General features: G+C 36.4%; 2 protein-coding genes across 5 annotated transcripts in view; one reads left to right on the top strand and one right to left on the bottom strand.

The window, feature by feature from the left end:
- Nucleotides 1-226: 226 nt before the first annotated feature.
- On the bottom strand, nt 227-10677 carry LOC113046307 (probable E3 ubiquitin-protein ligase HERC4). Of its 3 annotated transcripts, XM_026207225.1 has the most exons (24): nt 10396-10677; nt 10076-10190; nt 9913-9989; nt 9584-9805; nt 9347-9438; nt 9061-9191; nt 8795-8922; nt 8617-8687; nt 8416-8540; nt 8186-8245; nt 7929-8034; nt 7628-7817; nt 7348-7511; nt 6718-6792; nt 6363-6443; nt 6188-6271; nt 5995-6099; nt 5705-5848; nt 5377-5543; nt 5119-5179; nt 4931-5001; nt 4662-4845; nt 875-977; nt 229-711 (listed from the first exon to the last, which is right to left on the bottom strand). In XM_026207225.1, the coding sequence occupies exons 1-24, from the start codon at nt 10607-10609 to the stop codon at nt 500-502; spliced, it is 2982 nt and encodes a 993-aa protein (XP_026063010.1). In that variant the 5' UTR covers nt 10610-10677; the 3' UTR covers nt 229-499. The 3 variants fall into 3 exon arrangements, with proteins under 3 accessions (XP_026063097.1, XP_026063045.1, XP_026063010.1); XM_026207260.1 differs by lacking the exon at nt 6718-6792 and having other exon boundaries at nt 228-711; XM_026207312.1 differs by lacking the exons at nt 10076-10190; nt 10396-10677 and having other exon boundaries at nt 227-711; nt 9347-9434.
- A 6075-nt stretch (nt 10678-16752) lies between these two features.
- The window catches only part of col17a1a (collagen, type XVII, alpha 1a), a 16642-nt gene continuing 6527 nt past the window's right edge, over nt 16753-26867 (top strand). Inside the window, exons 1-35 of one of the 2 annotated variants that reach the window (XM_026205815.1) lie at nt 16753-16868; nt 17323-17399; nt 17502-17558; nt 17703-17861; nt 18054-18533; nt 18681-18728; nt 19540-19581; nt 19676-19723; nt 19961-20095; nt 20177-20275; nt 20380-20421; nt 20623-20694; nt 20794-20847; nt 20947-21111; nt 21594-21659; nt 21758-21796; nt 21945-22076; nt 22535-22801; nt 22888-22938; nt 23021-23047; nt 24054-24080; nt 24256-24318; nt 24438-24542; nt 24677-24739; nt 24895-24984; nt 25069-25104; nt 25202-25237; nt 25342-25404; nt 25866-25901; nt 25995-26066; nt 26177-26203; nt 26326-26361; nt 26505-26540; nt 26648-26731; nt 26814-26849. In XM_026205815.1, coding sequence (XP_026061600.1) covers nt 17336-17399; nt 17502-17558; nt 17703-17861; nt 18054-18533; nt 18681-18728; nt 19540-19581; nt 19676-19723; nt 19961-20095; nt 20177-20275; nt 20380-20421; nt 20623-20694; nt 20794-20847; nt 20947-21111; nt 21594-21659; nt 21758-21796; nt 21945-22076; nt 22535-22801; nt 22888-22938; nt 23021-23047; nt 24054-24080; nt 24256-24318; nt 24438-24542; nt 24677-24739; nt 24895-24984; nt 25069-25104; nt 25202-25237; nt 25342-25404; nt 25866-25901; nt 25995-26066; nt 26177-26203; nt 26326-26361; nt 26505-26540; nt 26648-26731; nt 26814-26849 — 2857 coding nt within the window. In that variant the 5' untranslated portion in view covers nt 16753-16868; nt 17323-17335. Of the gene's footprint in view, nt 16869-17322; nt 17400-17495; nt 17559-17702; nt 17862-18053; nt 18534-18680; nt 18729-19539; nt 19582-19675; nt 19724-19960; nt 20096-20176; nt 20276-20379; nt 20422-20622; nt 20695-20793; nt 20848-20946; nt 21112-21593; nt 21660-21757; nt 21797-21944; nt 22077-22534; nt 22802-22887; nt 22939-23020; nt 23048-24053; nt 24081-24255; nt 24319-24437; nt 24543-24676; nt 24740-24894; nt 24985-25068; nt 25105-25201; nt 25238-25341; nt 25405-25865; nt 25902-25994; nt 26067-26176; nt 26204-26325; nt 26362-26504; nt 26541-26647; nt 26732-26813; nt 26850-26867 lie in introns of both variants that reach the window. The other variant, XM_026205739.1, reaches the window with a different exon arrangement.

Raw genomic sequence — 26867 nt, 5'->3', positions numbered from 1 at the left:
AATTACCAGGTTTTTAGGTTTTGGGTCTAATTTGTCGAGGCGATTAATTGAACGCGAATTCACCGACATTTCACAAGTCGATGACCAGACCGCAATGGAGTTGGAGGTAGCCTATACTCCAGGTATATACAAACCTGTATTATAAATAAATAAATAAATAAATAAGCATATATTAAAATATTGTAATTTTATTTTAAATACAACACAACAAAGAAATTACAGCATTTTGAAAAATCTCAGGCTAACGTCAAAGAGAAATGTCTTGCCATCAGAAATCTTGTGATTGTGGATTTAAATGTAAACTTTATTTTACACATTACAGTAGAAATTGATTGCTGAAGCATGTTACAACAAAGTTGTTACAACAAACCCAGTGATTCAACCATCCCCAGTCTCCCTTTTTTTTGATAAACAGAAAAGCCCCTTTTACTTCCAAGGAAGATCAGGGTTAGATCTGTGACATTTGACCACAGATGAGCCCAGAACTCCAGCATCTGCCTCATTCTTCCCAGAACCCCCTCTTGTGGTTGATGGCTTCAATTAGTTTAGTCTTGAGTGTTTCCTTGTTCTGATAAACAGGAAGACCTAACAGAGCATGGCAGGTGAGGGCCTGTGGTAGATGGTCCTGAGTAGATTTGAGCAGAGGTGTCACTCTCATCTTCACCGCACTCATACCCAGAATGGGCACTTTCTCGAACCCGGTCAGGAACACTAAAGAAAGGGAAATGGGGGAAGAAATCATAGGAGTGGATGGAAAAACAAAAACAATAAGCTTGATTTCTTAAATTAGATTTCATTTTGACAAACTAACATTACTAAACAGAATAACAACAATCAGTCATAGCACAATTCAGTAATTACCAGGGGAACTTACATAGAAAAGCCTTCTTCTCAGTTGGAGTCAGTTCCTTAAACACCTCCCAGAATGAGATGACAGTTGGATGCTCAGCATAAAACGATCCTTCATATGAGGTGTTCTATACATCGAAAGATATATAGACAGGACTTTATTGTGCACAATGAGAAAGTCTTTACTTATGGAAGTTCTCTTTTCCTTCTTGTTTTCTCATTATAACAACTTAATATTATTGTGTTCTTGACATTATAATGACTTAATTTTCTCGGAGAGTTGTTTTCTCGTTATAACGACTTCATTTTCTCATTATCTTGACACAATGACAGTTGTTTTCTCGTTATCTCGACATAATGAGAGTTGTTTTCTCATTGTAATGACTTCATTATATCGTTATCTCGACATAACCAGAGTTGTTTTCTCGTTATAACGACTTCATTTTCTCATTATCTCGACATAACCAGAGTTGTTTTCTCGTTATAACGACTTCATTTTCACGTTATCTCTACATAACCAGAGTTGTTTTCTCATTATAACGACTTAATTTTCTCGTTATCTCGACATAACCAGAGTTGTTTTCTCATTATAATGACTTCATTTTCACGTTATCTCGACATAACCAGAGTTGTTTTCTCATTATAATGACTTAATTTTCACGTTATCTCGACATAACCAGAGTTGTTTTCTCATTATAATGACTTCATTTTCTCGTTATCTCGACATAACCAGAGTTGTTTTCTCATTATAACGACTTTATTTTCTCGTTATCAAGACATAACCAGAGTTGTTTCCTCGTTATAACGACTTAATTTTCCGTTATCTCGACATAACGAGAGTTGTTATAATGACTTCATTTTCTCGTTATCTCGACATAACCAGAGTTGTTTTCTTGTTATAACGACTTCATTTTCTCGTTATCTTGACATAACCAGAGTTGTTTTCTTGTTATAACGACTTCATTTTCTCGTTATCTTGACATAACGAGAGTTGTTTTCTCGTTATAATGACTTCATTTTCTCATTATCTCAACATAACGAGAGTTGTTTTATCATTATAACGACTTCATTTTCTCATTATCTTTACATAACGTTTTATTTCAAATAAAGGGAAATTAAAAGTTAGTTTAATCCAAGCAGCTCTTAAAGATCTTAGAATAGTTCTGCATCCTTCTGAAGGCACTCCACCTGTGTTTGCTGTGTTGCTTTGACCATTTATACAAAAACTATGGTTTAGTGTATTGTCCCTGGAAATTATGGGCCCAGTTCCCCAAAACGTTCTCATCGCTAAGTACAGTAGTTCTTAACCTATTCCTTAACCTCTCTCTTAACGTTATGGCATGATTCTCGACATGTTCGTATGTTAAGTATATCTTTTGTAAGTCACACTTTCGTGAGGTTGGTCTGGACCATTCGTAAGCTCTCTCTCTCTTAGCATTGTGTGAGCTCAAGACGCTAGTCACTGCCACTGTGCAGCAGTCTTTAGAAATCAGCGCAGGGCAGCACAAGTCAAACTATGGTATGTTGACAATGTTGTGGCTCAACAATGATTTTATGTTATTGACATTTTAAGACTAATAATAAAATATGTTCGCAATGTATACAGGCCTATGTATGAAGTTGACTGTATGTGGTATCAGAAATAATATGGTGGTAATTAGCCTATTTCATAATGTCATTAAAATGTTTAAATTTGCAATCACATTTGATAATTAAAATCTGGAAAACAATTTGGCTCTAAATGGCTAAGATCCATAAATGGGTAAGCATGGTGGTGTCCAGTAAGCAACCAACTATGGAAGCAATCCATTGTGTCCTTGTATTGAAGCCGTTTAGTCCAAGTCAATTTTTTTATTCAGCAAAACTTAAGCTAAGAAATTTTGCCTGACGTGGCTATATTAAAAAAAGTCGCCTCCCAAGACAACTCATTATGGACCTTCTCAGACCTGCGCTTGACATGCTAACGCGGCTGAATGTTGCTTTAAGCCCTGAAGTCCAGCTGCTTAAAGCGCTAAGGTTTTTTGCTACAGGGAGCTTCATCGAGGTCGTGGGAGAGGGCTACGTCCTAAGCAAGACCTCGGTGTGGAGGTGCGTCCACACTGTCACCAACGCCCGTCTGTGCCATGCCGGTGATTACATCCGGCAGCCAGCCACGTCAGGAGGTCCAGGGGGTGCACCAGGGCTGTCATGCCATAGCTGGCATCCCCAGAGTTTGGGGCCTGGTGGATGGCATACTCATCCCTATCGCCAATCCATCAGTGACTGATCTGGCGTACATATCGCGAAACGGATACGCTGCCACAAACGTGCAGGTTATAGTGGACCATAGGGGTGTGATCTCTGACCTGCTGGCAAGGTCCATCAAAACTTCAAGTTCCTCTGACGAGAAGCTTGGTGCCCTTTTTTTACATTGCTTCCCCATCATATTCTGTATCTAACTCTCTCTTTCCATTCATTGTAGATAGGTTGCTTTTAATTGAAAACATTAACCAATGGCAGTCAATACCGAATTAAACAGAAGTAACTGCAGCTGCTTGCCAATCAAATCTGATTGTAAAGTACCTTACCATTAATATAAAAGTGTATTAAATAATTTTTAGAAGTCGTTAAACCCATGTCAAGAAGTGGCACAATTGGCACAACGGGATAAGGAGGGTGGATGATTAGCGAGGGATAACCAGTTCGTCTAACTGTCACAACATATCGTGTGAACATATTTGTGACGAGTGGGGCGGGGCCGAGAGATGTGGGAACGAGGAATGAGGCCAGGTGTAGTGATTGGAGATGAGCTAGAACGACGACCGTGAAGGACGAGAGAGGCCCAGGCCTGGTCCTCTCTCGTCCTTCACTATCGTCGCTCCAGTTTTATATCCTTCCATCTCCTCTGTGGGACTCGAGACCTGTGGTGGGGCGCATGTGCAGCTCATCTCCAATCACTACACCTGGCCTCACTCCTCGTTCCCACGTCTCTCGGCCCCGCCCCACTCGTCACAATATTACTGACCATTTGATAATTTAATTTATAGTCTATATTTTACTGGTAACTGAAACTATGTTAAAATAAATTTTACTGGAATAATTTGAGGAATGTTTCATTTGCATAGGAAGTGTTGTCTTATGCTGTAATGCACCTTCGCGTGAAGTGGAAAATAGATTCCTGAGCAATCGATGCCAACTAATTCAGCACCCTCACTTTGGACAGCACTCTTGTAACATCGGACGTAAGAGGCAGCGTGTTAAGAAGCTTCCAAGGGACACTTCGGGGAACACACTAAGGAACATAAACAACTTTGGTAAGATATATCTTTCGAGTCTTCTTAGTGCGCTAAGAGTAAGCGTTATCGGTGAACCGGGCAATGTATTGTAGACGTTATTACTACGCGAGCCAAATTTGCTGAAATATCCATGACATAGGCTATAAGCAGAGTTTGTTTCTATAGCAACAGTAGATCAAACAATAATTGTAAAAAAAAAACTTTCATTATGTCGCGATCATAAGAAAATTAAGTTGTGATAACGAAAAAACTACTTTTTTCATGTCGAGATAACCAGAAAATTAAGTCGTTATAACAATAAAAACAACTCTGATTATGTTGCGAAAACGAGAAAATGAAGTGATAGCGAGAAAACAACTTGTTATGTCGTGAACACAAGAAAATTAAGTCGTTATAACGAGAAAACAAGGAAAAAATAATAATAATGCATGGCTGCTTAGAACTTCTGTATTTTCAAAAGCATACTAGTTATGATATAGTTATGACTAGTGAATTTTTTGACCTCAGTTTCCCTTTGACATATCTGTTAGTATGGACCTGTTTGAGTATGTCCCAGTCATATTCCTCATTGCCCACCAGCACTCCTCTCAGCTCCTCCGGTTCAAACATCTCCACCATCCATCCGTTACATGCTTTGAAGAAGCCTCTCTTGAATTCTTCAAACGCTTCCTCCACTGATTTATTCAGGATATAATCCACGTACTTGTCCACAAATTCAGTTCTGTAGCAGAAATAACAAATTATTATTATTATTTTTTACATTGGGAAATGTTAAAAACATCATCCTCTTTAGAAGCAAAAAATACCTGTTATAATTGGTGACCATTTTTCCTGGCTCAGCTGGATCCAGTTCTACTTCTGTTTTATCCCATGTGACCTTATGCAGATGAGGAATTGTGTTATATTTTTTTAAAGTGAGGTCTATAAAATGTATTTTGCAGTAACCTTATTATTTATGGAACATGATTAGACCCAAACAACCAAACAAACTAACTGTGAAGTTCATGTCCATTTCCTCAACATCATCGCTGTAGTCCAGTATGTACTGCAAGCTCCTGAGAGCATCATGATTGTAATATTATAGATTGTAGCATATGAAACTATCACTGGCATGTTACAGTTTAGTGGATATTATAAAATAAAAAAAATTGACCATTGATTAGCCGATCAAAATAAAGCATTCCAGAGACAAGAGTAATTCAGCTAGAGATATCAAAAAAGAAACAAGATAACATGGATTAAAAACACTTACTTGCTAAGAACCGGACTAAACTCTATCAAGTCATCTAGAGATGGTTTGACATTGAGAAGTTTCTTGAACAAGGCTAAAGGAAAAGGCAGATGCACTACGGATGTGTTGTTGAAAGCCAAGCCACACAGAATCCCAAACAGGAAGTACTTTTCCTTCTCAACGCTGAGCTGGTGTGGGATAATAAGTGGTTAAGGCCAAAATGAAAATAAAGTAAACTGTAAGATCCCAATGTAATCCCATTAAAAGAGACCTGACTTAACAAAATTGTATTACTATATAATGTACGTCTTTAGCATAATGATCTAATTAAAAAAAGTATTTGTCTTACCTTTGTGGGGAACCAGCCCATAGTGTTGCTGTCATTGTACATGAGCAGCTGAGACTCTGGAGCACAAAGCTCTTTAAACACGTTGAGAAAAAAGTCCTTTTTGTTGACATCTGTTCTTTTGCTCACATTCTCCTTGTAAAGCACCTGGGTTAAAAAACCAATGGCATTCATTCATGCTGCAGCTCATAAATCAGTTTGTTGCGATCTTGTCTAGTGAAAAAAACAGACTTGACGTTTTTGAATCAAAACTACACATAAATACAGTGTATGTGAATCCAGTGAATCCTAACCGACAGCCAGTATCTTCTGAGATCTACTGAGGGATCAGTTGTTCTCAGCTGATGGAAACAATCCTCCAGCAGTGCTGTGCGCCTCACGACCAGCTCAAAACAGCCCTGTAACAAAAATGAAATAAAGTGATGTAAGCACTAAGAACATGAACACAAAAATAATTTTCAGGACAATTTCAGGTCGATTAATTACCAGCTGTTCTCTGTTTTCTAATAACCTACATTTGGCCTCCAGGTTAAACATGTGCGGATATGATTTCAGATTGTTTAAAGTTGTCTGAAACAGAAGAAATGTAAAAAATTAAGCCATTTTATCTGAAATGTGCATATATATTGGATGTATGCAGCCACACAACATTGGTACTCACATCATGGTACTGTATAAATTCCACATATAAACCAATGTCACCCCAGCAACAATCCTTCAAATCTTCCTCAGCGGCATGCAGCTGTTAATGTGGGGAAAATAAAATTCTGGTTTTTATCTTTCTTCAAACATTTCTATTGTGAGCTTCAATTAGGGATCAATCAACATAGCAGACCAGTATCTAACATTTTGAAATGATCAACAGACAACCATGTTTGACTGGAGGGTTAGTTTCCCCTTGTGTTACATCTATAATATATACTTTTATGATAGCTGTATAATAGCATCATCCCTCTTCCACCCTTTTCCCATATTGGTTAACCAGCAGTAAGAATTTCACTATTTTTGGTTCTCACCATAAGTAGCAGATAATTGATCTCATGGATGATGAAATCACTCTTTGTGATGTTTCTGTTGGTATTGCAGCAGACCTTCACAATAGAAACACAAATGTATTCAGTGAATGAAACTATATATGATAAGGTTAAATGGCTTTTTTCTTTTAGCTTTAATAGTTTAATAAACTAACAACATTAAATAAAATGACATGTATTTCTTAAATGTCTGGCTTTATAGATTGTATCTTATAGCTACTGCAATTTTCACATGCACCTCACTTTCTCTTAGAAAGTGCTTTTATGAAATTATTTACCCTTAATTCAAGAAAAGAAAAAAAAAGTAATTGCTGGTTTGGAATGAGTGAATGATGATAGAAGTTACATTTTTAGATGAACTATTCTTTTAATTTGACATTAGCTGAACAAATTTCATGTCAGAGGACAGAACCGAGTCCATGTTGTCTTTTTATTACATATAAAGTACTCTAAATGTCAAGTCTCTATTAGGACCTATTTTTAAAATATGTACTGTTCAACCAGGATGGATGTCTGTTAATGAAATCAAACCTCATAGTGGCGTGTACTGTAAAAAGCCCTTAAATTTTTACTTAATACATTTTTTTCTTGTGATATGTGTTACAAAGGCACCTTATAGACCATATGAAGGATCTGCACAATTTTCTCCAAGCATCCTGGCATGTCCCAGTTTATTCCTTCAAAAGCGATCTTTTCAATTAACATAGCAGATTCTTTATTAAATAAGTCCACCACGTTTTTGAGCCAATCTTCAGGGAGTCTGGACCAGTACGTCTCTGAGAATATAACATAAAAAAAAATACTTAGACAAAATTATTAAATAATAACAAAAATACTTAAACAAATACAGCAAGGACAGCTACACAAAGGCTGAAAAGGTCTTCAGCTTTACCTAACACCGCACGAGCATCAGGATCCAGCTGAAGGATTTTGGAAGCCAGAGCTTCAGTGAGTTCAGTTCTTTGTTGTTCCTGAAATCGCCTGATGAGTTCAGGGAGGAGAAGATAAACTCTCAGAGCTTCCACACCAGTTGGATTTGGATTCAGAGACGGCAGAAGTCTCTGTTGAACCACCTTCACTACCTGAGGTACAAAAACAAACAAACAAACATACAAACAAAAACTGAATCTTGATGATTACATAATGTTTACAATATAATGAACATTTTTCATAAATGTTGGAGTTACAATTACCTCTGATATTAAGCTTGTATTCTCTGATAACTTTGCAAAGGATGTTTTAACCAGATGAAAATCCAAACCACAATGATCCTCAGAAGTCTGATAATGGTCATCACGGCTACAAAATCAGACATTAACATTAAAATCTGTGATGGAACAAGTGATCTATATAACAATATATAATATAAAGATATATTCTATTATAGATCACTGGTTGTTTAAGCAAAGAAAGAAGAGATTAGTAGATTACAAAACTAATTTTGAGCTACCTCAATTTGAGAAAACTTCCATTCAGAGAGGCAGTAGAGGAAAATACTGTGTTTATTTCCCTGTAAGTGAAAAACCAATTTCATGGTTTGCTTAATATTTTTAAAAAGACATTTAAAAAAGACAATTTCATAAGTGGCAGGGACATTTAGAAAAACTAAGGTTTCTCAACATCAGCCTGAAAAATAATGTTACTGAAAGCATTGTGTACAAAACTAAGTCAAACACTCACCTCTTTATGGCTTTCCATGAACATGTATCACTTTGGGACAACCAGCAATCAATCATTCTGTCATTTAATGTCAAAATCCCTCTGATTGGATTGGATTTGGGTGGTTCTAAGTCTTTCCCGAGTTCCTAAAAAAATATAAAAAATAAGTGCTCTGTGCACTAATAGTTGAAAATGTTTGTGAATGAAAACTGTGTGTCTTACTTTGACAAATAAGGCAAAGGAATGGTTCTTCCCAGCAATGAGTTTTGCAATCACATATTCATGATTATATTCTGTGTGCAACAAATATTTAGTTCAGTCCAAATATTTAGCACTGAGCACCATGAATTAAAAAATATTAATTTCAAAATATCCTATTGCCTAAAGATGGTTTAATTACCAGTTGGAAGAAAGACAGAGAAAGACACAGACTTCTTGATCATTTCTTCATTTTCCAGCTGCCCTTGTATCCCACATCCAAATGAGTAGATCCGCTTTGACGATGCGACTGATACGAGAGTGTGATGTCTTTATGAAGGAATCAAATGCCTAATTACTGAACTGAACCTATACATCTCACATATTAACTATGTGGAGACTTTGAAATAAATCTGTACTATTGCTCTGAAATGTTGATTGCTAATTAATCTTATGAACGGTCTTTACCTCCCACATGTGACCTGTGACACTTCAGATCCCCACAGTTCAGCAACCACCCGCGGATGATGTTCATCTCTGATTGAGTTGTGCCCAAGCTGACCAGAAACTCCTGATCCAAATGTGAATACTGTTCCTCCCTAATAACACAAACATGACATCAGCATCTATTTCAGATATCATGCCGCCTTACAATACAATGGACAGTCTTTTATGCATTTCATATTTCCTATAGCTTGATATATACCATTTTATAATCTAAAAATATAATAATAATAATAAAATGATACTCTACCTTTGATAAAGTGGCAGTATGTTCCCCTCCGCATGAGATAGACACAGTTTTCTTCCGGTTGAGACTCTTTACCACCGTTGGGACGTGTCTGTCTGTGAATGAACAAGAATGGTGAATTTAATTCTTCACTTCCAAATGCATAATTTTCATGCTTTGATATAGCTATGACACAGTATTGCACAATTTTATATGTACTTACTATTTATATTTAATTTTTACAAATTAAAATAATAAGACCTGTAGTGTCTCCGAGGCCCAGCTGTCCAGCAGAGTTCTTTCCCCATCCAAACACGACTCCAGAGAGAGACAACCCAAAGCTGTGGTCTCCTCCAGCGCTGATCTGAGCCAGCGGGACCCCACTCAGACTCTTAACATGTTGAGCAGATGGAGAGCCGGGATGATCTTTCTCTAAACCCAGCTGACCGTGAGAGTTATCACCCCATACGAACACCTGACCATCTGAAAGAGCAACAGAACTGAATATCTACACTCAGATGTCAGTTTATTATCAATCATGAGATGTCAAAATATGAAAGCAAGATGTTAGATGTAATAGTTTTTAATACCGTGGGTTAGTGCCATTGAATGATGGTCTCCACATGCGATCTGAATCACCTGCCTGTTATCCAGACCTTTGAGAGGCCTGCAGAGACAAGAAAATCTGTCAGATATATATCTCTCATTGTTATTATTTGGTCATTTATACTGTTATGCCTACATAAAACAAACCTGCACACAGTAGATTTGTCCATGATGAGAACTTTTCCCGAATCAGAAAGAAGAACGGCACCATCTCCTCCACAGACGATCAGTCTGATTCTGTCATTCTTTAGCTGCAGTTGCTCTGAAGTAAATAAAACATATTAATCAGTTCAACTTCTGTTCAGACTATAGACATAAAAATGGACTTGATTTCTAGTTTAGCTATTTACACTTTAATTCCATTAATTAGTCCAACATTAGACTACACCCCTAGCCTATAGCTCAGTTAAGTACGCTAATATATAAAGTTGTAAACGTTATGAAATAGATGATTTAGTGCGTCATACTTAATTTTCCATCATGATTATCTTCTTCACTGCGCAATCTCAGGACCGAGACCTTCCCATCCCGGACGAATCCAACAAAACTGCGTCCAGCTGACATGTCCTGAACTGCTGTTTTCGGACACACGGACCGTATTCCACAATTAACATGTTTGACTTTGTCCGGCTGCACCAGTCCCAAACCCTCTCTGATCTGCGCTCCCCAATAACACAACATGACCCCAGCTAACGGATGAGACGATCAGAGTCTCTCTGCATCCTGTTTCACATAAAGAGAAAACGAGAGCGAAACTGACGGCAGGTTCTTGTTTATTTGACGATTTTACACGAAACGAAAGTATCTAAAAATCCACTGTCTTGATGGTTATTCTTCCGCGTTTATAGCGAATCCGAGACAATGAATCATTTTAAAATCGTACTGTGCTTTATTATTATTTTTTTTTACTTGAGCTTAAATATTACTAATAAAATGTTTGTTACACGTTTTTAAATGTAGGTAATATTATAGGATATATGTTGCTTTTAGAATATGAGCTTTTCTGATTGTAAGCAGTTGTCATGTGGTATTCCTCAAGGCAGCTGTTTGGGCCCATTGTTGTTTTCTATGTTTGTCAATGATTTGTCACATGCTGTTTCAAGAGCAGATGTTGTACTGTATGCAGATGATGCTACAATGTTTTATGCATCACCTACAATAACTGACATAAGTTGTACCTTGCAGAATGAACTTAATGCCATTACAAATTGGGTAAAAGTAATAAATTAGCTCTCAATATATCTAAAACTAAATGTATAGTCTTTGGTACGAAATGTATGCTTGGCAAGCCTTGCAACTTAAATCTAATAATTGATACATCTGTGGTAACTTAAATCTAATAATTGATACATATGTGGTAGAGCAGGTGAGTCAGACTAAACTCTTGGGTGTGAAGCTGTATAGTCAGCTCTCTTGGACTGATCAGACTGACCACATTGTGTCTAAAATGGCCAAAGGCATTGCTTTTTCCCAGGAAATGTTCAGTATATTTTCCACCATTAGTTATGAAAACAGTTGTCCAATCTTTAGTTCTGTCACATCTGGGGTACTGCCCATGTAATTTGGTCCAGTGCTGAACAGGGACATCTGAAAAAATTACAAATCGTTCAGAACAGAGCCGCAAGAGTAGCCCTTGGTTGCTCTTTTCGCTCTAGTGTGGATAAAATGCATACCTGTTTGGGCTGGCTAAAAGTCTTCTCTGTTATATGCACAATGCTCTGTTTAAAAACAATCCAAAATCTTTTGTAGATAAATTGGTTTTTAGTGGGTATTGTCACGGACATGTTATGTATGTTATATTTGTGCATTTTAACTGTACATACCTTTCAGCACTTTTATGGGCCCCAGGAAGACTAGCAACCACATTGTGGAAGCTAATGGAGATCCAAATAAATAAATAAATAAATAAACAATTAAGTCATTTCTGATACACTTGTAGGCTAATATGAAAATATATAAGTGAAAGCGAATGTCTTTATTACTCCCATGCAGTTAATTATTTTTCGTAATTATATATTTGTATAGTAGCTATAATGAAGCCATAACAGTGCTTGAGAGAGGGAGAGAAAGAGAGAGAGAGGGATAACAAGAGCAATATTTATCTAGGTGAAAACACCTGTGTGTCTCCTGTCACTGAAAAATTACAAGCTATAAAGATGATAAGAGTGAATAATGCGTCAGTCTGTCATCTATGATTAATACTCCATCTGTAGGCTATGTGAGTGAGCACTGAGCAGTATTTACTAGCTGTGCAGAAAACCCTGTGGATCAAGCCCAGACCCATATAATGGAGAATGCATTCCTAGATAATAATGCCAAATTGACTTTTTATCTTCATGCATGCATTAAATTTAGCTCTGGACATCATTTATAATGACTTTCTAATGGTTAATTAATTATGGTTTATGTTTACTGAAGGTATATTTGTGCATTATAGATATTTTCTTCTATCGTTTTTTTATTTGTTTATTATTCTAGTTTCTCAAATTGAAGCAAACGTAACTTTATACTATATATACTGTATGCGTTTGGCAGAAAAAAAAACCTGGCATGCTGCTTGTATTAAGTCCAGTAGAAACAATCCACCACCTTTACTTCCCCTGGAACCATGTGTACCTTGATTCATCAGCAATGACTGCTCAGCGTCTATCTGATGTCAGGAATGATAACACAACAGGTGTGGTCTTGTTTGGAACGATAAGGTCTTCACTCTAATGGGACTTATTTGAAAAGCCTTTTTTCTTTTATTTTTTTATTACTATATGTATAGATTACAAATAAATGTTCAGAGTTCAGATGCAACAGCCTCTAAATGCCGTCTGAAATCTTCTTCTAAAATGATCACTTTTATCTGGCTCCTGTGCTTAGGTTCAGGAATTTTACTTTGATGGCAATGTATAGGTCCTTTTCTAAGTGTAAACTTCATTAAAGTGAAATAGTTGAACATAGATATAGGAGCCAGATAAAAATGCTCATTTTAGATGAAAACTTAGAGACTTTTGCATCTGAACTCTTCGAATAAACAGGTAAAACAAAGAAAAAATCCCTGTAAACCACTAGAAAAGACTCTTTGGAATGCTAACATGCAAGCCTTTAAAAACATTTGATGTCACCCAGCTGGTGAAAACAGATGTGACTATATTTAACACTGTTAGATCCAAGCAACATGCTCATGAGGAAACAAACATGAGTGGTTCAGAATGAGAAAAGAAGTCCATCTATACAGTATGGGTATATCGAGTTGTGGTTTCCCATGTGTAACCACTTGATGATGCTTGCAGTGGTTTTGCTGACCAAGCATCAAAATGATGATATTGGCACCAGACTCCACGCTGCATGCTTGTGTTATTATTCCAATAAACATCACCTGCTCGGGCAAAGATTATGTTCTGTGCAACTGAAAGCTAGTCCCAGAAGCGAAATAGAGGCTAGAGATGCAGCCATTGAAAGCATTCTTGGCTGTTACAATTGTCGCTGTTACAAACAACTATATATAGCTTTAGTATTTCACAGTTTCTCACACACTTAAAAAAAAAGGTTCTTTTAGGGGTTCTTATGATGTCCTTGAAGAAGCATTTTTTTGTTCACGTAAAAACCTTTCAATGAACAATTCTTAAAAGAAACATTTTATTTTCTTAGCATGAAGAACTTTACATTTTCAATAACCTTTTTCAACAATAAATAACTTTTTTGTGTAATGGATGTTACAGGTTCTTCACTGAACCATAGATGTCAATAACTGTATTATTTTTAATTATGTTTATTCACTTATTTGCTTTTCTTACGTAACTGATTTCTGGTGGGCTCATACTGCTCTTAATATTTTTTTGCAATATTTTTTTTCTATTGTGTTATTTTAAGTATTATAAAAGTTTTAAGATCTAGTAGCAAGAAAAGTTCAAGTATCAAGTTCCTTACAGAAATGGCACCACGCTGACCCTAACATGTTAAAGCTGAATGTGTGGTGAGTCTGATGACTCTTTCAAGTTTTATGTTCATCTCTGATTTCATCTCTTTTTCAGTGGAACTGTGTAGGCCTCTGGTCAAGGATGGTACTTTGCCTTAACTTGAATGTTTCTGTGAAAATTACAACCCTGTGGCTAGGGGGAACTTCAGTTTTAAATATTGCTTGTCATTCCTTTACAGTAAATCAAGTACTGTATAATGATTTGGTAAAAATATAGATTGAGTAGCCTTTAAACACTAAGAAAAAAAAATACAGCAGAGAAAAAGAAGTAAAAATAGTTTTCTTTGCCTCTTTAATAAGGCACTGTTGCTTTCACAATGTAAAAGTCTAATTAATTTTTGATTGAAGCTTCCAATATTTGCTTAGGCAGACCTCTGGGCATTGAGGAAAACTGACGTTTTACCCGTCTAAGACATGTTCAAACACTGTTATGCTGCACTAGCATGAAAACACAGCCATACACTCAAAACCGGTTCATGAATTAGAATACATTCTTAAAAGATAATATATTAGTATAATTCATTATACTGTTGATAAAAGGTATTCCTGTTCATAGGAGAAGAAACACTTCCAAATGCAGGGTCAGTGGCTATATGATATCTAAAGCTCATGAACTGGCATTAAAACGGACAAGTTTCATTTACTGAAAGAGAGCAAGAGAAAAATGCCTTGAGTAAGCTCAGTGTATTCATTTTTATTCTTTGGTACAGTACATAAGAGTGAGTGGTTTTCTTTTGGTTAAAACATAATAATGAAAAAAAAATAAACATAACATGCTTTAATCTAAAATGTACTAATTCAATTTGTAAATCAAAAACCATCAAGCACATCAGGACATGTCAATGATCAAGAGTAAGATTTGACTGATAAAATGACTCCATGGTGACTCACTGAGGTGTGTGGCTTCATTCCTTTACACCTATCGAAAAATCCAAAAATATCTAAAAGGATGATCATGATGGGCATCACTGTTTCTAATGTGTGTGAGCCTTAAAAAATGAAAATATCAATGAAAATGTAATTATTTTTCTAGCACAATTAGAATAATGCTCAACATCCTCTCAAGCATCAACATCTAACTGTCACCTTCCAACATCCAGTCAAAATTATTTTAGCCACATCATTTTTTTGTGTGTTTTTTGGGTTTGACATCTTTACTGTAGTTTGTGCTGACCATTTGCCTTCTAGCAGTACAAATGGTCTTCATTACTGCCAAGCATTTGTAGCTCAATGAGGAATTTGAAGGGACTTCATGACTTTCCTGTTGTCATTTATAATTCCCATGACTCCTGCCAATATATGCATCTCATTTTAGTAATAACTGTAGAATACAATGGAAGCAAGACTATATTTCATAATCTATAGAACAGGTTGCGATATATCCTCAAGTCATCATAATTCCACTTAAAGAACTTTCTCCCAGGCAATTTATCCGGGCCATAATGATTTTTGTTCCTTGTTTTTGCAAATAAAAGTGCCTCTGGGGTCTTGAGATGTGACAGCCCTCCTCGTCTTGTCAAAACTCGCCTGTAAGTGGCTGGAGGTCAGACAAACTGCTGTATTGCATGTAAAGGGGTAAAAAGCATGCATGCTGGGTCCTGGATTACTCATCACATCTGAACGTGCCTGCTCGTAAATATAACAGCTTTTGGAGCTCATCTTTATACAGAAGAACAGGGGTACAAGAAGAAGATTACACTCATTTCACCTAAACAAGAGTCAAGGTGAGTTTTAACATGCTCTTTTTAATTCAGATGTGTTGTTTTGCTACTGAGGGACTTTTCTGCTGATTAAAACTGAAACTGTTTTCAAGTGCAAGTTCAAGATTGTGTGTTCACAGACTGGAAAAGTCTGTCAGGTTGGTGATAAACGCTTCAGCTGTTCTAGGAACAGCCAAACTGCTCACCTGTCGATGAAAACCACTGGCAATGAAAGGGTCACATTTTTGGCACATTGTCAGGCTTCAAACTGAAATAGTCAAAGAAACAAATCTATTATATAATCCAAAACAGAATACTCTTCTGAGATTTGATCTGTTTGTGCTGATACTTTTGATATATATCATTAACGTCCTGAAAGAATCTGAGCTGTAAAGGAAAATATCTTGTAAGTATTCCTTTGCGGTCATGAGCTTATTGTGTTTAGACGCATAATTTATGATCAAAACTTGACAGAAAAGATGTCATACATACGACAGAACAAGCACAGACACATACACATACATAAACATGAGTTTGGTTTAGTGGTTGTTGTACTAATTTAGTAATAATATCTCATGACTTTAGCTCTGTGTACGCTCTGCCATTCATGAATGACTCATAAGCAGATTAATTTCAGGGTGTAGAGCTCCTAATAGCTTGAGAAAGTCTCTCAATTACACATCATTACTGTAATACAGGTGAGATGATGACTATTACACAGCATTAGCACTGATAAACATTGCTTAGAACAGGTGACAATAGCAGAGGTGTCAAAGGTCAAGAAAGGTGAAAGGTGATTATTGTTATTGTTATGCGTTCTCTGAGTATGCAGTCAAAATGTTTTGAAACATATAAAAAAACAAAGTACAAAAATGTACTTTTAAACATTATTTTCATTAATGAAAAGATGGGATGTCAAACCTCCAAGATAAGAAAACTGATTTTGTAAATTTGATATCACCAAGACTACTAATGTATTTATAAAATTAAAGGACTTGATCACAGAGGTGACTATTCACAGCAAACTCAGAAATCCTTGAATTCAAATCCCTCATACACGATGGTATCAAGTGTCAGGTGAGGATATTATAGCTGTAGCCTCGAGGAAAGCTTCAGGTTTAAACTTGTTGGCTTCAGATGTGATAAGAAGGCTTGAAATCCAGGCTGAAAAATCCTTTTATGAGGGGTGCTGGGATTGAACTTGAACTGAAAAACATCAGTGTGGTCATACGGGACAGACTATTTGACATGAGATGGTAAATTATAACAAGTGGTAAGTGTCAGTTTCTTCTGAGCAAATATTCTGACCGTGTTTTGACTAATTTTGTGGTTTAATAAATATGCTTTTGTTTATTTCAATATAAATTAATACATTTGTAAATAAATTCAGATGCAGTTTTCTGCATTTCTTTCACTAAATGTGCTTCATGGATATGCTTCAATGAGCTGCATTTGAAATAAAAAGTTGCTTTTGAAATAATAGTTCTGCATTTTTCATTTTCTGTTTGCATGCATTTTTTGAAAGCATTAATGAAGTGGATGATACATGAAAAAAATCTAAATATATATCTATATATATATATATATATCTCTATATATATATATATATATATCTCTATATATATATATATCTCTATATATATATATATATATATATATATATATATATATATATATATATATATATATATATATATTTTATTAATAAGATTAACTTTGGTTGACAGTAATTAACATGGAATGGACAAGCTAACCACAACCAAGATTGTGAAAGCAGAAGGGGGATCTGGAGGATCAGGAAAAGGTGAGCATGAAAAAATAACACCTTTATATTTCTAATTAAGTAATTTATGACCATTATTAAAACTGTAAATTGTGCTTAATTTAATTATATTAAAAGTTACAGAAACCCAAAAACACACAGAAACTGTAACAACCACAAGACTGACATCTCTACCTCCAAGTAGGTTTAAATAACATTTCTGAAATAACTACATAGTTGCATTAAAAACGATTAATTGTGCTGTTCTCTAAATTGAAATTAACGCAACTGGACGACTGTGAGATCTCCTTCCCTACTGAATGTTATTTGGTGTCTCACCACCAGAGGGACACAGCAGCTCCTCGAGCAGCCAGCAGGTACTGACCTCCAGTGTGAACAGCTCAGGCTCTGGAGGAGCTTCAGGTGGAGCTGTTCTGGTGGAGAAGAAGATCTTCACCCAGAGCAGCGCTGAAGGAGGCGCTTTCAGAAGTTATGTCATATCCTGTGAGTCCAGGAATCATGCAGCTTTAACCAGTAACTGAGACTGACACAGAAAAAATATTATTATTAATTCACAAAATTATCAATTCACAAAGCTGGTGGTCAGCCTGTGCAACATATATACTGGAATATCCATAGTAGAGAGATGTATTGCCCACTTACTGAAGTTGATCAGTAATTCTCTCTTTTCTCCAGCCTCCTCGTCTGGAAGTTCAGGCAGCAGCAGTTCAGGAGCAGGATCTGTGATTAGTGGATTTGATGAAATATCTCGTGAAATCAGTGTAACCGGACCCATTAGTAGCTCTACAGTTAAAAGTTCTAGCTCTGCAGTTAAAGGCTCTAGCAGTGTCTGTACCTCCATCACGACAGTAGGTGGTTCCTCAGCAACCGGTGGAGATCTTTCCTCTGGATACGGGTCCATCTCCTCCTCTGAGTTAGTGTCTGGATCCTCAGGCGGTTTTGTTAGTGTTTCCGGAGGCAGTATGAACATATCCAGAGGTGGAGGAGGTGGCACTGGCTCCTCTGCAGTCATGTCTGCCGCAGGTACTTCCAGCTCCATGACTGTGACCAAGTTCAGCTCCTCGTCGCCTGGTGGAACAAGGAAAGGTTTGAGTTACAGCAAAGTTCCTGCAGAGAGGAAGACCGGTCTGAACATTCACACCGGAGGATATGAGGGTAAATCAGACAGTATGACTCTGAAGGATATATTGGTTTCAGATGAAAGGAATTTCACACTGTGTGTGTGTGTAAATGTTGATATTATTTAATAATATGCATTGTTAATCAGATTAAACACTATGTATGTACTTTATATTTACCCAGGGAGCTCCAGTGGGAATTCTTCCCCTGAATACGTAAAGAAAGAATATGGTATGTCCATTTAGTATTTTGTTTTGGGAAATTTGAGGGGGGAAAACTTACTTGCAATTCGTAGTATCCATGACAGAAATTCATGGAACCCACTGAGATAAATAAACAATAATTAAAAAAAGGCTATTGCAATTTTATATCTCAAAATACAGAGTTTTTTTTTTTTTTTTTTTTTTTTTTTTTACGGAGATATAAGCTCGAAATTGCGAGTTATAAAATCAGAATTGCTTGAAATAAACTCACAAGTCCCGTTTTGAAGGGGTGGCTGGGGCGGGGCTGATATGTTCTTCTCAGAATTGCGAATTTATATCACGCAAAAAGAGGTCTTTTTTATTTTTCATTTAATGGCGGAAACGGGCTTCCGTAGAAATCATTAATTTACTTAGACAGTAAAAGAAAGTTAATTTATCATAAATCAGCACTGTTTAACTGGTTCCGCCCCTTTTAAAAATATATAGCCAATAGTCTTTACCTACGTCACACCCGTGAACCGTGATTTGCTGGCTGCTTGTATTATGGGCGGGACATGCTCGTTCTCTGGAGCATTTGATTGGACATAAAATGTTTGCAAAATACGTTGTCAATACATGCAAATATATGACGAAGTAATACATTAATACAGTATTTATGTCTTTACAATGATCTAGCAAAACAAAAATGATAGCGGACTTTTGTTGATTTATGTACGTGAAAGTGTACTTGAGCCGGGCAAAAATAAGCACCGACTTATACTTTTAAAATATGAATCTTGTTCTTGTTCTTCTTGTTATTAGTATTATTTAATTCGTGATACATTTTCTCCCCCCGGCAGTTTCGACAAGTGCTGCCACTAGAGGACGCACGCACACACGAGGTATTTTATATTTACAAAACTATTTAATGGCTCTTTTAATTTATGTAATCTTTAAGTCTCATTTTAAATTTTAATGTTTTCTTTTTCTTTTCAGAGAGTGAGATCAGAGCCAGATTGCAGAGTGCCTCTCCCTCCACTAGATGTCAGTGTTATTCACGTTCAGTTAAAACTATTGTGTTAATTTACTAATTGGCTTAATAATTGCATAATATAATATAAAAAAATACAGTTTTTTCGTTATTTAATCTTTTAAATGATGTATTGATTATTTTCGCATATATGTTGCATATAGGATGTATTTTATATATGTTGTTTTTGTAAGATATTAGTTAGTGTGGCCTTGAGTTTCAGAAAATGATCGGTAGTGTCCTATATTTAGGGACAGAGCTGGATGATGTGAAGAGATTACTGAAGGGAAGTCGCTCTGGGAGCATTAGTCCACCTCGCTCTCCCACCAACACTCTACCTATCCCGAAAAAAGCCAGTGTGGACACCCGTCATGAGAGCCAGTCAGGTACTACACACTCACAAGCTCAGATATGCCTGTGATTCACCCAGCACAGCCATTCCTTAAGCACTAATTCATGTCTTACAGGTTATGACGGTACAGTCCTGGATACAGGATTCAGCGGATATTACACCAACCCAAACAATCTCAGTTACACCACTCTGCAACAACCATCATCTCCCACAGGTTACACAGAGACAACGTGGTTGTGTCTGCATGCATGCATTTCCGTGTGTTAAAGTTGAAGATACAAATAAAAAAGTGACTGATCATGTGCTGTTTCATCATAGGTGGCATGCAGAATAATCGGACCCTCAGCTCATCTGCCCTCGGTAGTGCAGCTCATTGCATTCACAATGCCACTGACCATTACAATGATGCACCAAAACACACTGCACAAATTAATAAGTTCTTGACCAAAATACTGAATGCTGTGTTAACAGTACTAGGATCATGTTTGTTGATAACATTGAGAGAACGTCAACAGAACATGTTATTCTGATGGCTGCCCTCTGTGTTTCTGTTCCTCTTAGGATATGGGACGCATAATAATCTGTCAACATCTGGTGGTGCTCTCATGGTTAATGGAATCAGTACTGGCCAAGGTAACTTAACCCTGTCTCTGAATAATGACTTTAGTACAGTGATGCAGTGCATGGAAATAACTATAGTAAGAGATTTACGATGTCCGTTTGTACTTCCAGTGTATGGGGCACAGAAGAATGTTGGCAGCGCTGGATTTGCCACCACTGTTACTAGTAAAAATACTAGTTATGATAATAATAATAATAATAATAATAATCTAGTTATAATAATTAGCAAATGAAAAATCTTTCTTTTTCATGTAACATTCACAGCTGTTCCCAGCAGCCCTATCACCGCTGATGATGTGTTTGTGAAAGATGGCAAGTTTATTGCGATTGGAAAAGAAAATGTTGCAGCTAAGAAAGAGAGTGAGAGACTGATCATGTCCAAAAACACTGGCAAACAGTTCGTCACTTCCACCACCAGTGCTGGAGCAGGTAGACAGCAGAGACTTTTTTGTAGCTTAATATACAGTTCAAACAGTAATTTAATAAAAAAAAAAAAAAAAATCCAGTTGAACTGGGTAAAATAGTTAAATACTGTATAATCTATTGTCCAGACATTCGAAAATGTTTTTTTAAAAGAAATAAATACCTTTCTTGAGCAAGAACACATTAAATTCATTAAAAGTTACAGTAAAGACATTTATATTGTAACATTGAAAATCAGACAACAATGTGCCATGTGACACTGAAGACTTATTTTAAATTGTAATAATAATATTAGTGTATTTTTTATTAGTTTTTTCATTCAAACACACACAATCTTACCTACCCCAAACTTTTGAATTTGAATGATAAATTCAAAATAAGTTCATTATTAGTGTATGGTATGATTATTTTACATATTACTTTTTAATTAAATTAATAAAAATTTTGTTGAAATGTATTTGTGACAGAAAGTTTTTTTTATGTTACAGATTCTGAAGATTCGCTTAAGAGGGAGAAGAAGATGATCTCCAGCATTACAGAATCCACAATGACTGGTGCATTCACATAAAGTCACTTATTGTAGATTGTTTAATTAATAATAAAATCCTCCCTGAAATTACATCCAATAAAACCATCATTTATGTGTTTTCAGCTTCCAGAGCCTCAACAAAAGACAAGGCAACCTATGCAGGTAAATGACTTATAGAAATGCAAAATAAAATTAAAAAAACTTTAAATTGCCCCAAGCTTGCAAATAAACATAAACATAAGCGCATTTGGTAATGATGGCCTGTTGGATCTGGTTTTATTCATAGTCTCATATTCTAATGTCCCAACAGAGATCCGTAAAGATGAGTCTGACGAGGCAGGCCTAGGATTCTGTTCCTGCTGCTCGTGGTGGAAGTGGCTTCTGGCGTTGATCTTAGGTCTTCTCCTTCTCCTGGGACTTCTCTGTGGTCTCATCGCACTGGGTACATTATATCTCAAAATGTTATTTGAGACTACCGTATTTTCCGGACTATAAGTCGCACTTTTTTTCATAGTTTGGCTGGTCCTGCGACTTATAGTAAGGTGCGACTTATTTATCAAAATTAATTGGACATGAACCAAGAGAAATGAACCAAGAGAAAACCTTACCATCTACAGCCGGCAGAGGGCGCTCTGTGCTGCTCACTGCTCTTGTAGTCTACACTAAGCAGCATATAGCGCCCTCTCGTGGCTGTAGACGGTAATGTTTTCTCTTGGTTCTTGGTTCAAAATAAATGCGACTTATAGTCCAGTGCGACTTATATATGTTTTTTTCCTCATCATGACGTATTTTTGGATTGATGCGACTTATACTCAGGTGCGACTTATAGTCCGAAAATACGGTAACTGATATGCCTTGTACTTTGACAGTTTCCTTCATAATGAATATTTCTCTGTCTAGGTGAGGAGTTCCGGAAGCTGAAGGCTCGTGTGGACGCTATTGATGGCGGAGAAAGAGCAGTCTCTGCTCGAACTAGTCGTTTGTCCGCCTCCTCAGCTGTGAACATCATCGATCCACTGGAGTCTTCATACGCTGAGCGCGTCTCTGGTGTCCGTGCCGATAACACTATAAACCTGGGTTCAGCAGCTGCTGCACAAGACCCTGTGGTTCTGGAGAGGACCATCCAACAGATCCTCAGATCTGAACTTCAGTCGGACACCATTAGAGGTTTTTACCATTTATTCATGTTAAACATGTGATAGCATTACCCAGTCAGTTACCTAAACATTTATAAAAACATTATTTCATTATAGCTTCACTGGCAACTTCACTTAAGGGTGAGAGAGGAGAACCTGGGCCTAAAGGTAACCTTTAGATTCAACAGATAAGTCTGGAGAAATACAGAGTGCATTTTTACTTATACATACATCTGAAATGTCATTCTAGGAGACCAAGGACCTCCTGGAGTGAAAGGTATTCATAAAAATGTCACACAAAAATTTGTACAATTCACATATAGACATGCATTATATTGCAACACCATCACATAATATCACCGAAATATTACAATATTACAAATGTTTCAATTATATCACAAATATATCATAATATCACATGTGTATTACAATTATATTACAAACATCACAGTGTCACACATTACGAGAATAGTGTCACATAATATCACAAATATATTACAATATCACAAATGGATCACAAATATATCACACATAAATCACAGATGTATTACATTTATATTTATATTAATATTTATATTTATATCACAAACATCACACATTATCGCAACAGTGCCACATATTACAAATATATCACAATATCACATTACAACATAACATAATATCACAAATATATGATAATATCACAGCAATATTGAAAAATGTATTAGTTATGTCACCACTGTATCAGAATTACAGTATATCACAAATATACTATCACAACTGTTTTACAATTATCTCACAATGTCACACATCACAACATAATATCACAAATGTATCACAATACTGTCACAGCACAACAGCATCAAATAATATCTAATATATGACAATATCGCAGCAAGATCACAAGTGTATTGGATATATCCCTTATGTATCACAAAATTACACATGTATCACAGTTATATCACAAATATATTGTAATGTCACACATTATCACAACAGTGTCACATAATTATAGCACAAATCTATCACAATTATATCAAATCTGTTACAATAATGTCATACATTATCACAACAGTATCATAATATCAGAAATGTGGCACAAATATATTACAATAATGGCACATCACAAATACCTCAATATCACAGCAATATCACAAATGTACTGTATCAGTTATATCACAAATATATCACATTAATGTCATATAATATCTCAAATGTATGGCAATAATATTTTACAAATACATCAGATATATTATTAAACATTATGGAAATGTTTCAATAATATAAAATTTTTTTTTTTACAGGTGATACAGGGTTTCCTGGGATTTCAGGTACTTTTTAAAAAAAATTATTATCACAAACATAACATTACAATACATTGCAATGACTGTATACTGTACCAACTGAAACATTCCTAAATATATGAATAAAGAAATACTGATTTGAAAAGCGCTTATAAGAAAAGCCTAAGTTAATAAACTGAATGAATGAATGGCATCTTTCCAGGTCCTCCTGGAATCATTGGTCATCCTGGACAGGAAGGTCCTCGAGGACCCAAAGGAAGTGCAGGTGTGATGCAGAGACGCTGAGCCAGGACTAACTTCTACCAGTCAATTGAAGTGATGCTCACATGGGACAAAGATGATTGATTCAGACCTGAAACATCTGCTTGTGTGTATTATTCACAGGTGAATCAGGAAACGATGGTTTACCTGGGCCGAGGGGTCGAGAGGGGCCAGTGGGCCACAGAGGAGAACCAGGACCCCCAGGAATTGGAGAGAAAGGAGAGAAAGGTGATACCATTGGCATAATTATTGCTACTGTTATTTTAACATGTAATACATTGACTGTAATATAAACATATGCACAGTCCCTTCACAACAAGATGAAAAAGCGACTTGTTAATTGCTCTGCGACTGCTCCCCAGGTTCTTCTGGCGATGTTGGTGCACCAGGGCTAACAGGACCACCAGGCCCTGTGGGTCCCAAAGGTAAGACCAAGAGAGAAACAAGCAGAGAAATATCAGTACAGTATATTAGAAACCATTCTGGTGGCAAACAGATACTTACAGATATATTTATTCTGAAGCTGCTAGTAAAGATGGATCTATATTTTGGGGGAAAAAATTGTGTTTTGTCGCTGTAGGGGATGCAGGTGCACAAGGCGTACCAGGTCTTTCAGGAGCTCCTGGACCCCAAGGCTTCCGTGGAGACTCTGGTGAACCTGGACCCAAGGGTAAATATATCTTTTCTTAACATTTTCCCATTTAAGAATTTTAATGTGTACTATTTGTTTTGATCATTTTTTAAATATGTTTAGGAGATAAAGGACCCGCAGGGCCACCTGGGGTCAAAGGTCAGTAGAAGCCAGAGATATATAGGGTATTGCAGTAATGCTGTTTTTCATGTACTTCTGTTGATGATTATGATTACTATTTTTATTACTAAATTAGGCGATCAAGGAGAGAGAGGTCCACGTGGTTCCACTGGTGAGTTATCTTACTTACAGCTAGATATATAAATTGATCAGCATTGGTGTATGAATCACTGAGGCTTTTTCTTCACCACTGCAAAATATCTTATTGTTTGCCAGGTGAGCCAGGTCAGGTCGGACCAGCCGGGCCTCCTGGTGAGAAAGGTCTTAAAGGATCAGCAGGTAGGTTTCATCACAGAAAGAGAAACTTGAGTGATAGAAAGCCTGCAACATGCAAAACCTTTATACAACATTTATAATAAGAGCAGCTAATCAGATATTAGACTGATTTCTGAAGGACCATGTGACACTGAAGACTGGAGTAATGATGCTGTAAATTCAGCTTTGCATCACAGAAATAAATGACAATTTTTATTAAAATAGTAAACAGTTATTTTAAATTCTAATAATATTTTGCAATATCACTATTGTTACTGTATTTTTTATCAAATAAATGCAGCCTTGGTAAACATAAAGGACCATTCAAGAGCATTAAAAAAGTCTTACTAACACCAAACTTTTGGATTGAAAAGAACTGTATGTGCTGTATCATATCATATCATATCATATCATGTCATATCATATCATATCATATCATATCATATCATATCATATCATATCATATCATATTTCATTTTTCACAGGTGCTCCTGGGCCAGATGGTGTTAAAGGAATTCGAGGTAATTTTAAGATGAAGTGTTGGGAAAATATTAGTTTGTGTCTTTTTTTTTCATGCATGCATTCTTTAAATTTCTTTTTCATTTAATTTCAAGGCGATCAAGGTCCGATTGGTTTGCCTGGAGCTCGGGGACCCTCAGGGCCTCCTGGAGACGCAGGAATACCAGGTATAAATGAAAAGAAAGTTCAAACCATGAATAAAAAGTTTTCTTTAATGCTTTTTTTAAACATAATTGTTAATAATGCAAACCATGTAAAGAAAGTTTTTTCTGCACAGGTGCACCAGGACTCCAAGGACCACCAGGTTTGGTTTGACTTGTTCTCAGTTGCATACAAAACAGTTATTGTTTTGGTTAACCTTCATCATATAAATGTTATTTTATTTTATTTTTTTATTTTTTTCAACCATTTATTTCCCAACTCTAGGTTTGCCAGGTATTCCGGGCCAGCCAGGAGCTAAAGGTATAATTAATTCATTCATTTATTTATTCACTTCTACCCAATACCTTATACATCATGACTGAAGTTTGTGTTAGTTAGAAGTGGTATGGTGTATATACAGAAATACACTTTGTCTTCCCACGTACATGATGTTGTCTCTGTAGGTGAGCCCGGTGAGCCCGGAAGAGTCATTTCTGCAGGTGAGGGAACACAAAAGATAATTAGTTAGTAATAATAATAATAATAATAATTTTAATCTGGCTCATTTGATGGTGACATCATTCATCATCTTATTTCTGGTCACTAGGCTCTAATACTAACACAGTGGGTGTACCTGGACCCCCTGGACCTCCTGGAGCTCCGGGTCCTGCTGGACCACCTGGACTATCAGGTGTCATGAAGTTGAAAAGAATCAGATAAACAGCACTATATGCCTTTGCTAATATTGCTGACATTATTTTTTTTAACCTTAGGTCCTATCGGTCCTGCTGGTCTTCCTGGTCCACCTGGTGAGATATATGTATATT

This window comes from Carassius auratus, chromosome 1, assembly GCF_003368295.1.
Source record: "Carassius auratus strain Wakin chromosome 1, ASM336829v1, whole genome shotgun sequence".
Lineage (NCBI taxonomy): Eukaryota > Metazoa > Chordata > Actinopteri > Cypriniformes > Cyprinidae > Carassius > Carassius auratus.
The sequence above is the reverse complement of the archived record's forward strand: the minus strand, read 5'-3'. Positions and strand labels throughout refer to the sequence as shown.